The 15,746-nt window shown below is 38.3% G+C and overlaps 1 protein-coding gene across 1 annotated transcript in view; it reads right to left on the bottom strand.

The window, feature by feature from the left end:
- AFG2A (AAA ATPase AFG2A) overlaps positions 1-15,746 on the bottom strand; it is a 208,260-nt gene that overhangs the window by 186,973 nt on the left and 5,541 nt on the right. The window contains exons 5-9 of the mRNA XM_075036893.1: positions 14,678-15,313; positions 12,431-12,560; positions 11,732-11,788; positions 10,752-10,875; positions 9,178-9,433 (exon numbers count right to left, since the gene is read on the bottom strand). Of these exons, the coding sequence (XP_074892994.1) occupies positions 9,178-9,433; positions 10,752-10,875; positions 11,732-11,788; positions 12,431-12,560; positions 14,678-15,313 (1,203 nt within the window). The remainder of the gene's footprint in view (positions 1-9,177; positions 9,434-10,751; positions 10,876-11,731; positions 11,789-12,430; positions 12,561-14,677; positions 15,314-15,746) is intronic.

Genomic DNA, 15,746 nt, shown 5'->3' on the forward strand with positions numbered 1-15,746 from the left:
ACCAGACTCAGCACAAAAGGTGAAAGGAAAAAACATGCATACCAATTGCTTCACAGAGATGACACTGTACTTGAGTTCTAGACGTTCCCATATTATGGTCACTCAAAGAACATAATAGCAAAGCAACTGATTAAACAAAATTTGAAGAGAACTAAGGAGAGAAGCGTTAGCCAAAATTCAAAAGATACTTTATCTAAAAACACAACTGCATCAAATGAAATTCTGCCTAAAACAAGACAAAGTGGCATAAATGAGTACCAGACACATCATGAAAAAGCAAAACAGAGAACAAAATGAAAAATGATTGCCTTTCCAAAATTAAAAAAAAGTTACTAAAGGCTTCTTTAGATGTAATACACCTTTCAAACAAATCATTTCCCCAAAAGTATGCTTCTATCTTGGAGAAAAAATAGTTTTAGTCCAAATACGTAATTCCAATTCATAACTGGAGCCTGCTCCAGAACCAGGAAATAAAATAACGTTCTGCATCACAAGGAACCAAGTCTGAATCACCAGCGATAATTTAATGCCACGTTACTGGAAGGCTGCAGTGAACATGAATTCTGTTAGTAAGAGAAAAAGCACTGCAGTGCTTGTGTGCTGGTCAGCAATAACAGTGAGCATGGTTATGCTACTTCAGCCGGCAGGAGGTGGAAAGTTAGAAAAGACATGATGAGAGAGGAAGAAGGAAGCGTGTAAGTCTGCAGAATACCTTCCAGTTAGCAAAGTGCCAGTTAAGATGAATGACTCCATGTACAGCATGTTTCATTACCAAGTAAAAGTCCACATATTTGCCAAGTCCTTCTCAGAGATTAAAGGTCAGGAAGTTGTCTTCAGTTCTTAGATATGCAAACCCTTTAAAGTTAACATAGGGGAGCAAGCAGCTCAGATCATTGTGGAAAAAATACAAACCTATAGGATAATTTAAAAGATAGTGGACTGAAGCATGTCTTCAAAAATCAGTTTAGTGTCAGTTAAATCATTTTCATTCATTCAAAGGTGCTATACAGACTGCTGAGAATTTCTGCTGTTGCTACAGGAATAACATTGCTTGGCACACAGCTCTTATACAGCTACACATCCTGGGAGCTGAAGCCCCTGAGAACACAAAACCAGATAAGTAGAATAGCGACTAGCACACCACTTCTGTCAATGTGACTTCGAGCTGGGTTACCAACACTGCACTGATTCCCAGGTCGAGAAAATAAACTGTCTGTTCACACCACAGCTCGGCCAATGACCCAGCCTAAGACAGCCTAATGTCTGCCCTAAATTTATTACGTTCTTAAGCAAAATGATATAATGTTCAATTTTCAGGATCTGCAAGCTGAGGAATGACGTTCTGACTGCCATTTCCCAGCCCACTGCTCTTCACAGGTAGGGCTGCACCCACGAAGGCTACTCTGGCGTCCTGCACCCCTTCGAACCGAACAACTTGTTTTGGTGCTGACCCTCCAACCCATTCAAATGCAGAAGTTTCTATATGTATTGCCACACATTAATAATATAGTTTCTTCTGTACCACTGAAGCTACAAAAGCAAGAACACAGTGGCTATCTGCCATGAAGGTTAATTTAAAATATTACTAACAGTTATTGATCAACTCTTCTGAAAATATTCTTTATTTCCTGCTTATATAAATATCGGCAGACAGAATGGGATGTGCTTTAAACAGATTATAAAGTACTCAACACACACCTGGGTATATGAAGTCAGCAGGCCCATCGTCCAATTAACTGTAAGCCAGTTTCAGATAAAAACACACTTGAAATTAGTTATGATGAAAACCAAAAGTTCACATGCCCTGACTGCAGTAAGTGCAACGTTCTCCATACAAAAACAAAAATCAAGTACCATTACAAAACAAACAAACATTAAAAAAAAGCGAAAGATTTTATGTAAGAGAAAATAACTACAAAAAGGAACATAACGTGCACCAGCATCTCTTCAGAGAGGCAAACAGAGCAAGACTTTTTCTCTCTGGATACAAAGACAGTCGCACTAAGGAAACATCTGTGCACTCAGCATATGCAAAGACATGGGGGGAAAAAAGGAGATTCAGAAATTTTCCAATCACATCAGAATGGCGCCGAACCAAAGTAAAAGGGTGAGAATCTAACCCTATGCAGCTAAAATAATCTTTGTGGAATCTTGGGAAAGTAGACATTTAAAATAGTTCAACTAAGACAGCCATTTTAAAACCAATTCTGACTTTGTCTTTGCCCTGAGATGTTGGGGGGAAGAAATCCTAAGAAAGAGGGCAAGGGATACCACGGACAAGAATCAGGTCAACACACCCCACCCAGTCTCAAGCATGCTCCTTCAAGCCGCTCAGCAGCATCCAGATGTAGCCACTTCTGCACGAAAGCCATCATTCTGAGTTAGTGCTCTAAGAAACAATCAAAAAACATATGTTACAGTCTGAGTCCAAAAATGCCACATTGCTTTGTTATGTGTGCTTGCAAGCAAGGATGCATTTGTTCATAACCTGTTAAGATGGAAGACTAGGTCAATTGCTTTGGTTTAAAAACAGCTTCTGCATTAAGGACCCAGCTTTAAAATTACAGAACACAGCACTAACTTAAAACTCACGAATGCTGAAGATGGGGATTGGATTTTCTTGGTCTCCTTACACCATAAATTAACATGATGGAACACAGTGTCAGAAAACTCAATTGTTCCAGTCCAAAAATTAATTTGTAGCTTTACTTCTGTATTGTGTCTGGACTTTTCAGTGCATTTCAAAATCCAGTGTTCTGCCATTTCTGAAAAAATCTCTCAATTTCATAAGAACACATTTTTTGGTATTGACCATCTGACTATACATGTTATTAATACTCCCAAAAAACCTCACATTTTCTACATGACCTGTTTCTGAAAAGGCAAGCAGTCCTTCCCACCTCATTTTGAATGTCCCATGGGAACCAGTATTCAGTTAGAGAATGCAATAGCAGATCATTTGCAACAGCATAGCTTCAATCTTCTTCTGTGCTAAAATAAATAAATAAATAAATAACAACATAGACATGGTATTTTCAGTCACTTTCCATATGGGAATAAGTATAACTCTAGCATGTCAAGCAGTGCTTTCCCTTTAAAATCTGCAACTGCAATCAGTTAATTTGAAAACAAACCAAAAAACACCCTGCAAAACAAACAATCCTATTGCCTTGGCCATCAATTGCCTTTGTCAAAATTTACACTTCCAACAGTGTCTCAGCCCACATTCATACATTTAGGATTATAATCCAAGAAAAATATTTACATTTGTTGTACACCCCCAGCAGAACTCAGGTCCAAATCTTGTTGGGAAGGGTTCAGACTGAACCTTTATGGCTTGAAGAAAGGATAGATATTCTTGATGCCCTAACACTAGGCTGTTTCATCAAGACTGTGACTGAGCTGAAACGAAGAGCTCAGATTTGAGCTACAAGGCTGAGAAGCCACATATTGAACGCAGCGTTTGTCTAATTGAAAGACCAGTCAGTGGCTGGTCCTCAGGGTGCACAGAGACTCACTGTTAATCACATTAGCCCAAATGGCTCACGTTTCCTGCAGGTGGCCAGGCTACCAAAACTGCAGAAGCTGGGAGGGGGGGGAACCCACATTGATCTAACAAAGAGACATTCCTGGGTTTCAGGGGAATTTACTTCCCTGTCAATTACAGGGAAAAGCAAAAAAACTAGGAGCCAGCCCTTCAATTACCTGATTATTTTTTTTTCCCCCTTTCTAATGCAAGCAGATTGCAGAAATTCTTTTTGGGGTCATAAAAGATACAGCAGGAAGTTTCTCAGCTCCAAAAAAAAGCCAAGTCCAGTATCCCTCTAAATAACTTACACTTTTACAGATCTAGTATCTACATATAATCAATATAGAGATCTACTGATTGCACAGCATAAAGACTCTCCATCCTAGCTATGTTATTCATCAGAACACAAGGGTAATAAAAGGGCCAAATGAACACCATAGACAGTAAGATCTCCAAACAACAGGACTCTTAAAATTATGAACATAAGAGAAGAGACCATATCATATGTCTATGCAAGTAGCTTCACAGATTCAGCAGAGTAATGCTGATTCATACTGGTCAAAGATGTAGCTCAATTTCTTATTTCTGTAACATTTTTTGTAACAGCCAGCTGAAGCCAGTGAACCCTTATAATCCTAAAGGCTAAGCAAAGTGAAATACACCTTCAACTGTATTACGATCAGGCAATTGAAAAAAAAAACCTTTGATGCAAAACAAAGTGATTAGTGCTTCTTTCACAGAAGTCTCAAGTTTCAGTGGTTGTAATGCAGCATCCTCACTGGAACCAAATAGATGTTATTGCAAGAGAGACCACTATTTAAACAAAGACATTTGTTCTTCCTCTCCTCATGATGCTATCTTATCACAGTCCAAGTGTTTTATATCAGCACACTGAAATTATGTGTAATGAACAAGGATGTTCAAGATAAATTTTAAGAGTTACAAAGCAAATACTTCCTTTCTCTGTAAACAATATGACTGAACCCACTTCTTGAAGAAATCAAGCTATATTTATATTCACCCTCTTGAAATGCTACAGGCAGCCATAGAAGGATAAGTTTATAATAAATTGCTATATTTGGAAACCTTTGTTGCTAAGCATCTTCTAACATTCAGTACAGTTTATACCATTCATGTCCCTGCTACATAATTAACATTTCGTATGTTTTTTTCAAAAAAAAAAAAAAAAAAAAGTGTAGTGCTTATCTTTGTTGTTAAATTAAAGCCATTATAATTTTTTACGGAATTAATAAAAGACTGTGTGGCCAATTAATTAAAGCAGAAGCAACAAGATCTCGGGGGCATACAAACACTGACATTATGTACAAGGATATGGCAGAGTCTATCTTCTAGACACTGCCTCTGTTTGAGATGAAACAATTCAGAAGGCAGCTGTTCACACTAAAAGGTAGTCTACTAAATAACTTAGGACACACTAGGCCTCTCCCAGTCTTAACAATATGACTTTCTCAGCTGCACAGATAACTAAGCCCTCTTCTTGTCAAGAATTCTGTCCATGTAAATCCCTCAGAGGGTACTCAAGTGCTCAAGAGTCTACCATGAGGAGCTCATTGCAAGCTGATGTCCACAGGATGTGGTCCAGTACCCATAACAGTACTTGCAGGTTTTCTGTACTATGCTGTTAACCTATACGAAAGCATGCAGTTAATTGTGGAAATCACAAGCATATTGCTAGGCAGCAGATAATCACAGCAAATCCCAATTTCTCCAATGTAGTCACTACAGACAATGTAACCTTGAAGAGAGATGAAGTACACTAATTTTGAAAGCATTGCGTCTAAGCTAGTGATACGTGCCACACTACAAATATCAGTTTTACATTTAATTTTACTAGAATGACCATAGTTATTTGTAAAACAGACAAATAATACTTGTTCAACATATGAGGGGGGATACCAGTACTCTGCGCAACAATTAAGGCTGAGATAGATACACGTACAGAGCTGATGCCTGTCACCCTGTTGTCAACTCTTGCAACAATACTAAGCTTCATGATACTAACATTTTTCCTATACAGTCACAAAACTCTGTGATTTCATTTTGGAGAAGCTAGAACTGTGTCTTTAGTAAAGGAAAATAAGGTATTTGAAGAAAAATCCACTAATATTTTCAAAATTCAGCAGATCAAATAAAAACACTCTTAACTGATTATTATATCCATCTATATATAACTATTTCACAGGTGTTTGGTCATAATACCCTGTTTGTAAAAGTCCAGAGCATACTGCACAGATTCTCCAGGTTTCTTGTCCACCTTTCCTCTCCTTGCCCATTCCAGCATACACAACACCACAATTCTGTACATATTATATACACATAGGCCTAGAAACATTCAGCACAAGCTGAACATTAAAAGCTCCTAAAACTTCTTAATAACTTCCATGAAAATGCACAGAGTTGCTGAACAGAACAGAAAACTTGACTGTCTGACCCCAGAAGTACCACTAAGCAATTCTTGCACCAGAGAACAAACAACTTCTGCCAAAAAAACAGTTGGAATATATTTACAATAGCTATTTACTTTTCATTAACACATGCTCTTCAGAATTACATAGAAGACAAACATCAAAGCTTTTATAATGAAAATCTTAGGAAACCTAACTACAGATGCAAAAGTGAAAGGCTTGCCTGTCATAGACCTACAATTACTACATTTACCATGTCACATTAATTACTACACCCTTGGTTTATATAAGCTGTATATATACAATATTATAAATCTGTTAAAAAAACAGAGTTGAAGTATAAAGATAAGGAAGCATGAGTCCTTTGGAAATGATCTAAACTTTGTATTAAGAATATAAACATATTTAGCTTGTAAACTTTCAGGTTTTCCAGCCTCAAATGAAGTACCTAAAGATATAAATAGGGTAACCAGGACTCAATAGTCTCCCAAAGACCACTACTGCAACATGATTAGCAAGCAACAATAATCTTGTACCAAAAACTGAACATGTATTTCTGAGTTCAGAATTCCTGCTCCTAAATTAGTTTCCATGTTTCACCTGTACCTACACACAGATAGTGTGTAAGTGGCTCAAATAACCTTAAGATTTGTGAAAGAACTCTTAACTCAGCTATTGTCTGAATATTAAGCATTTTGGTTACTTAGAAATGTGCACCAGCAGTCTTAACTGTATGTTTATATCATGTTTTATGTTGTAACACATACGAAATATTACGTTCAATTCTGAGCCCCACATTACCAAAAGGTTATTGACAAACTGGAGGGAGTTCAGAGAAAAATCAACATAATTTCTCAGAAGGCAGGAAGGACTTATTTATGAGGAAAGATTAAACGAGCTAAATATTTACAGTTTGGCTCAGTAATGAATGAGGAGGTAGGGGACATGAGAACAGCCTAGAGATATCTGAAGGGTGTAAACACTGAGGAGGGAGAGTGAACGTGTTATACAAGGATGTAACTAGAAATAATGGGATAAAACTAAACAAGGAAAACTTAGGCTGAATATCAGAGAGCATTCCTGGACAGCAAGCTATCTTGGCCCACAGCGCAGTTTCTTAAGTGAAGCAATAGAAGCCCATTGCTTGGAACAACAAACAAGACTAGACAAAACACTGGAAAATTTGCCATATGGAATAACCTTGCGCTGCTGAGGAGAAACATTACCTCATAAAAGCTAGTCTTTCCTAAGTTTAACTCCAGTGAAAGCAGCAGTATTTTACAAGTCGTTGAAAATGTAATATAAAAAAAAAAATAGATATCAAGAGCTTAATCAGAAAAAAAAGAATCCAACTAAGAACGTTCCTTAACCATGAGCAACTTAAATTCAGTTTATGTAATACTTTGACCAAATCATGCTTCCGCAACTCTTTGAAAAGGAAAAACACATGTGGGCTGCAAAGAGTTAACGGCGCTGGACTGTATTCTCCCCAGCAGAGGTCACTCCAAGTTAACAAATAACAGGGAAATTTAACAGCATGGATTCAGACTTCAGGAAAGACAATGAGTAGAAAGGGGACATCCTCCTTCCCTCATTCCTAGCACTGGTTTGGATGCGAAGCTCCCAGAAAACAGTGTGTCCTGCAATCAGTCACAGGTAGATGCTAGAAGTTTTGGATCTACATAGCACATAATGTTCAATTTGCACAACATTCAAAATTTGTTTTCTAAGAGGCCCTCATGAAGTGGGTAAATATCGCCTATCTACAGCTGGATTATGAAACGTCCAGAATCCATGTGCACATGCACAAGTAAAGCCTAGGCTGGGTCATGTTTGGAATTGAAACCACAACACTTTCCACTGAAAAGTGTAGATTACATTAGTTAAGTATTTACTATGTGAGGACTGTGACACAGGCAGACTGACGAGCTTCCATAAACACAAAGGAAGGAAAATAAAATGGGAGTTTATCTTTTGTTGTTGTTGTTTGTATATATTTGTTTTAAAAAGAATGTTTGCTAACTTAAAACAGAGTTTAAAACACAACCGAAGCCAACAGGGGAGCGCTACAAAAAGAATAGTCTGTGTCCGTACATATTTTTTTCTTTTTGACCCATACAAAAGTCTACAAATTCATATTTGAGAACTATCCCTTAAAAATTCTGGGAACTGGCAAGTAAAAACCTTACTGTTCCGGGTGCCATCACCCCTAATAAAACTTCTGTCATCTTCATAGTTGATTCTGATGCAAGAATTAACCATGCACTGTGCCACTGCCAGAGGAAGCTGTCCCAGTGCCAAAGGAAATAAAAGTAACCAGCACATACAGCAAACATATTTGCAAGCTACAAGGGAGCAAATATGCGTAAGCAGAGCTGAAGAGTCATGTTTTGACTAGGCTGTTTTAAAAGGCTGCTCATGGGTAGCTTTAAGGTCCAACACTTAAAGTGCGTACACGCATTCGAGCAAAATGTAAGAATTGATAGAGCGTACTTTCAATATTTCATCCAATGAAAACAGAAGTGAACTCATGTTTAAGTATTCCCTGGAACATACTGAACCCTGGCTGCATGATGCATGGATAATTCTCCAGGACTATGCCTGTACTGGAGGCCAAGGGACGCTTTCCAGCCCCCAGCTCAGGGCATGCTCTCCAGCTCTCCCAGCTCCACTGCACAAGCCGTCCCAGGTGCGTACAGTCCCCTAGCCCCTGCCACAAGCTCCTCATCTGCCAGCAAATGAAATACAGGCACAATATACGGAAGGGAGCCACAGTAAACACCACAGTCTCAACACCCGGGTTAACAAGGGCCTGCAGGACAAGCTGTCTAGCCTAAGTGACTTCGGATTTTTGTACGGAAGGGGTAGGCTCTAGAGTAGAAAAACTCTTAAGGGATGTAACAGTTAACTCACTAAACCATTGGTTTACTGAGAGACAGCTAGCTATCCAATATGCTAGAAATGGCACAGGGGATTCCCTAGTGTTATTAATCTTAATATTCAATTTTAAAATCTATTAATACTCAAAAGAGTTTTTCTGACCTGCCCAGGAGCAGACTGCTGTTCCTCATATTCCATGCTTGTCTATGTTTTCTTTGACACAAAAATTAATTAAATGTCATTGTTTTAAAAGCTATTAGTACAGACAGTGGATTTTTATGTTTTTACACAAAATAAAGAGACTAACAATAAAGATTCTAAATAAGATGCACAAAGTCTTACCTGCTTCCTTGCACAAGGCTGCTAAGTCTGCACCCACATAACCATGTGCACTATCAGCCAGTTGTGCCAACTCCGCGGCTGTGAGCGAATGGGGAACTTTCTTGAGAAGCTTTTGGAGTATGTCCAGACGATCCTGGGCATTAGGAATCCCAATTTCTACCTCTTTATCAAAACGCCCAGGTCTGCGCAGTGCTGCATCCAGTGCATGAGGACGATTAGTGGCCCCAAGTACCAAGAGCTGCCCTTCACTGCCTTCCTGAAGGCATCAAAAAATGCAAAACATTAATGTTAAAATACAATTAAATGTCACACAGCTTATAAACATACTTCTTGCTTACTCTTCCCAGCTATTACAGACACTAAAATCCCGTTGCTAGCTCTAAAGGAACAAAGCAAACTTTTCAGAATATATACCCCACGAGTGATCCCATCCAACTTATCCCTAATCACAATTTAGCAATGCTATAGGCTGCACGCACATACAGATAATACAAGAGAAACTTTACTCCAAGATGCCCTCATCCCAGTGCCTCCCACTTTAATCCCAAGAACTTGCTTTCCTGTATCAGGAAAGTAAGCACCAAGGAAAGAAAAAGAAGCGTTTAAGCTAAAAGGCAGCATTGGCACAAGAACAAAGAGGTATCAACAGACCTTGAATAAACAAAGTTGGGAAACAAATCATTTAAGGTATCAAAACCAGCAGAGACAGGAGGTTATAAAGCTTCCTGTAGGTTCAGTAGGAAAGGCAAGGTCAAAAAACCTAACCAATTTCCTCAAGCTCTGCTTTTTCACATTTAGAGTGAGGCAAAATCAGCTAGGAGGTCTCTTGCAGTGCCATTCTCTTTTTTGTGAATAAAGCACTTTCTCCAGAAAGAATATCCATCAGCCTTTGCCATCAGAAAATATGTTCTGCCTGTGAACAACTCCAGACTGGGCAACTGAAATTATTATGCAGGAAAATAATAAGAAACTTGCAGATTACATAAACAGAGATACTCATTTTCATGCTGTGGACAGATTTCTTTCATCTTTCCTGCTAATAATCATAAAATAATAGTTGAGAGATTGGCAAACTTCATGGGCTTAGTCCATAATGTACTCAAGTCAATTAAATTTACTGTTTCTTCAGTAGGTTTTTGTTTATGTCCTAAATATTACTATGGCAATCTTGAAATAGCTGTTGTTGCCTTTAATAATGCAGCCTACATATTACCAGAAGTATTTTGGTAACTTTGATTTCAGAGCGATTCAAAATACCTGGCTTGTTCAATGATGGGCTATCACTAAAATTTCAGTTTTATCTCCAAAATTACAAGAGTGGGAGAAGGCAAAGGAAAGACAGTGAATGGAAGAAAACTTACTTTTCTTTAATCTCACAGTTATCAGGAGACATTCCCCTCCTATGTCTTCTGCTTATCATCCAATAAAGCATTAGATTACTATATGAAGTCTCACCTAAGCCTATTTTCTTTTCTCCCAAATGACACATCTAAAATTGGCTGCATTATAGAAGCAAAATTTCTTTTTTCAGCTAGTCCCCATACACATTAATTGTCTCAATACAGTCTACTTACTGAGCCAATGCCATCCATTAACGTCAGCAATGAAGCAACAACTCTCTTTTCAACTTCATTCTGAGCCCCTTCTCTCTTTGGACAGAGTGCATCCAACTCATCAATAAATATAATGGAGGGGCGGCTAGGAGGAAAAAAAAAGTTAAGGTGTTCAGGAAGATTTAAAACACCAAGGCAGAGAATTGCAAAGCTGGTTATGGAAAACACCCAGTTCCTACAAAAATTAACAAGTGTCCCATTCCCTTAGGCAACTGAAAGCTTGATCCTTGAACGTGATGTTACTCAAAGAGATAACTAAAATGACTATATATATTAGACAATTAATACCTTTAAGATAACCTACCAATCTACTTTTCTATAACTCTCTACCAGAGATTCACCACTGAATATACCGATTTCATGAGTAAAAAGAGAGCATTTTATTTGCTACTTCTATAAACACAGTATGCGATAGTCTTTTGTTAATATATTATGAACACCAATCATCTGGAAGTCTAAAGTCCGCCTTAACCAAGTCTAATAAATTTGGGCAGAACGCCACCCTAATCCAGAGGCATGCTATATCCAGTACCAACACCAGCTCATTTAGAGCTGGCTTCCATGTCTCAGCACAGTACTACATTGGTCTCCAATGATAAAACTAGACAGAAAAACTTGGATGCAGGTGAAACTCTGGCTCATGCTTCCATCTGTTGAAATAAGGTACAATGCTCTAACGATAAGATCGAGCGAATTGGCACCATCTGTAACAGTCCCTTAAAAAGGGTAGTGTCCAAAAGCACTTAATAGGCATACTAGAATTTCACTGCTTTCCTTCTTGCTAAGCACTATATAAACAAATTTATTTCCTTTTAAACAACCACTGCAGGAAAAAATTACAATTCAAAGATTCTTTCCAATGTTTTTCTTTTAAGAACATTGACGCTGGAACCAATACCGCAAATAAGTGAACACGAATAAAATTATCCAAAAGAACGTACCGCTGAGAAGCTTCAGCAAATATCTGACGTAATCTTGATTCAGACTCCCCATAAAACCTACAATAATTAAAATATTTTAATAAAAAACATTTTTTGGTCTTTTCCAGGCAACTTGGAAAATTACTGCTCGCGTGTTCCAAAAAGCCATAGCGCACCCTTTTAAAGTCCTGAAGTGTATGCAAATTTACAATAATCTTTATTTCCACAAGGATGAGAAATTACGGTAAAATGAAGCACAGAAAAAGATATAACCATCTTGTAACTAGAAGAAAGATTAAAGGGAAAAGCTTCTCTCTTCTGTGTTAGAAACAACTTTATCTGTACTTTTAAAGAACAAAAAAAAATTAGTCCCCTGGAGACATTAGTCTATGCAGTGTCATCTTAATTTCATATATGCTTTAAGAAGTCACTCTTCTCGTTGCAGAACTAACACACAATCGCACATGCAGTTTTAGTCCCCTCTTTAATTTAGTCCATGCCTTACAGAAATTTCTTAGCCAAATCCAGTAAACCTCTTTTATTACAAGAAGAAACATAAGCCCTACTTGAGAGAACCCTTTCCCATTTGTTTTTGACTTTCTTGGGCAGATAGCCCATAGCCAATTCTACATCTACATTTACCCACAATGGAGAGATGCCAGGGCAGATTTTGGGCTAATATGGTTATAGAATTAATGAAAATAAATTGCGTGGACTTACTTGCTTATTATTTCAGGACCATTAATAACGGTAACATGAGCGCCAACCTCATTTGCAATGGCTTTGGCAATCATAGTCTTCCCGGTACCTGGAGGGCCATATAGCAGCACTCCTCTAGGAGGAGGGATTCCTTTAAACAAGCACATGCACACAAACAGAGAAGAAAGTTATTTGTGGTAAATGCCAGACTGAACAACCTGCACTTGCACAATTCACTGTCCCAGTTATTACCGATTATAACTTGACCTCAGCATTAACTTCTTTAACAGACATATCATTTTGATAAAATTGTAGGCTTTCAGTGGGAAGAGCACACTTATATGGGACATACATCTACATTTTTTAAAGTCCACATGATTCTGTTTAAAAAGCAACTATTTAATCGTTATATTTTTCAGGAGTTCAACATTATAATTCTCCCTGTGCATTGTGGTGTTTGTTTGGGCTGAGTACCTAGTACTTACATCAAAAGGATGAATTTGCCTCTTTAATGGCAAATGTTAAGAGCCAAAACAGACAGAAACATTCAGGCACAGAACATAAGGGACACTAGAAGAACAATGTACCACTGTGTACAGCTAAAACTGGACAGAAACTACAGGTAACCGCATGAAGTAATATTATGATCCCAGGTAAAGAGCCAAAAAAAAAGCTTCAGACCAGCCAAGCCAAATTAAATGGGCACAAAGCTGAAAAGAGAAGGTTAAAATTTAGAAAGCAAAAAGAAGAGACAAACGTTTGACAAAGGACTGACCCTGGCACCAAACACATTGCTGAAATATGACCAAAGAAGAAACATCAGTTGGGTACTGCAATACCAGACAAGGAATGATGCTTGAAGGGCAGATCACATCCCAGTGGTGACAGAGAACAATACAGCTGGCGTGGACAGAAAGGCTGAATCTTAGGAACTAATATACTCAAAAAGAAAAAAAATTAGCTACTAACTGACAGAGGATAGGAGTAAGTGTCTTTATGGACAGGTTACTTCACAACAGTCCATTAAAGCATGTGCTGCTCCCTCGTGTGGCGTTTCTGGTAGTGGCAAGAAATGGGACTGCTGAACCAAAGGTCTCACCTCAGCTGACAGCCTCCCTCCCCCTAAGCTGACAAGGACTCTCCACATTTGGATGGTTACTAACGGTTTGTAACTAGTGAGGAAACAACATCATCTTTCATGTAATTAGTAGATAATCTGATCAAGCACTTTTGGGACTAAGTACGAAGAAAACTGATGCTGAAGCAAACCTTCTGCTAACACAAAACCACGCGGTGATGCTGAGGCTGGAGGTCAGTGAATTGAGCTGGACCACACACGGGTGAAGACACCTCACACCATCCCACTGACACCTGCTGATCACGCGCAAGCAACGCACACCGAAAGAGCTAACTGTGTCTTATGGAAGTTGCCCCAGTGATCACTGAAATCCCCTCCTCTCCAAAGCGTGTGCATGGGAAGACGTAAGGCAGAGAAATAAAAAGCCTCAAAGACATGATATTAAAGAAATATTTATAGGCAAGAGCCCTGTCTCACAGTGATGCACACCTAGACAAGTACAATGAGCAGACATGCCTGCTTATGTACATATCGATTTGTGATAAATACACAGTACAGTTTTATCTTTGTCACAAAAATCCCCTAAGTTCATATATATGTTAGATATAACTATATATGGCAACAGTAATCGTGTTAGTTTCTCCACCCTGTAATTCCATACTAAACACACTGAGCAGTTTGAGTAAACAGCCTTAAGCACTTCCTTAAAGTTTTGCAGAAACCCTACAACACACACGGATAAAAACAGCAGAAGAATTAATCTGCGTTTTTCTCAACTTAAAAAAATATATTTAGTTGACTCTACCAAAACAAATTAAAGTCTTATGATGACACACATCTGCACCTTTCAAATACCCAAGTATAGAAGTCTTTCCAATTTGCTATAAATTCTGCTTATGCATACCTGAATTTTCTTAGACACACATATTTCTTTCCTGCTCAATTATTTTTCACACGAGCCAATCATAACATTCTCATAATATCCATACAGTATAATTATAAAAGAGTTTGACATTGTTTGGACACACAAGTATACCAGATAGGTGTTACATAAAATTCAGTGCATATTCCTGGAATAACTTGGGTTTTAAAAAAAAAACAAAACAAACCACAAACAAAATACCAAACGAGTCATGTTTAAGAAAAAAAACTAGTACCAAATGAAGAAAGCAAACTCATAGGCATCATACCGTAACTCTTGAACAGTTCAGCTTGCTTCAAGGGCAGTTCAACTGTTTCTCTAATAGTTTTGAGCTGGCTGCTTAAACCTCCTATCATATCATAGGTGACTCGGGATTCACAATCAACATCTTCTGCTACACTGGTCCTCGTTTCAATAAAATTGATTCTAGTTCTTGAAGAAATGAAATAAAAACTGTCTGTACAGCTTATTGCTCCAGTTTTGCCAGTTAGTGGGAGTCCCTCACCACCTCCTTTCCCAGCCAACTCCAAATCATCGGTGAGGTCTGTACCACCTCCTTTGCTGTAGGTTTTATCTCCTTGACCAGAGTCTTGACCACTGGCTGCCACAGCAGGACTGGGTGTAACTGGTGAACCTGGATCCGTCGGTTTGCTTGGTGTGCTCATGGATGCAACCTCTGGACTACCATCAATGTCCATCTTGCCGAGCTGTAAGGACAAATCTAACGTACTTGCCTCCAAATCAGATCTTTCAAGGTCTGGCTCATGCATGTCACCAGAAATGGCACTGTCCTGTGCAGTCAGCTCTGCACCATCAGTTCCCTTCACTTTCATCACCACGATGTTACAAGGTTTGCCATAGAAAGTGAAAGCCAAGAAGTTTCCTGGTAAAACTATTTTCCCATCTATGAGAAGGTTAAAAAAAGAAAAAAAGACAAAGAAGAAGAAATTTCAATCTACTTTGGCAGCAAGAACATTCAGACATTCTTGTATTAGAATCATTCTTTATCAGGAAGCCTAAAGAGTACTATAAATTAACATAACAAAAGGTAGTCTGGCAATTTCAAGATAATTTCAGGTAATTTCAATGATCCTTTTGTACACAAGCAGATTAAACTGGATAAACATTTGTCAGTATCATATGTAATCTCTCATACTAAACCCATCATTAATTTGAGCATTTTAAATTTCATACACCATACAAAGGGAGATTATGGAATTAGTATTGTAAGAAGTAAAAATATTGTATTTGCTGTGTGCCTTACAGGTTCACAGTATTTCATGTTTAGCCCACCTTCTTTGAGAGTCTCGGCCTAAAAAAGGTAAGGTTTTAGCCTT

This window comes from Buteo buteo, chromosome 1, assembly GCF_964188355.1.
Source record: "Buteo buteo chromosome 1, bButBut1.hap1.1, whole genome shotgun sequence".
NCBI lineage: Eukaryota > Metazoa > Chordata > Aves > Accipitriformes > Accipitridae > Buteo > Buteo buteo.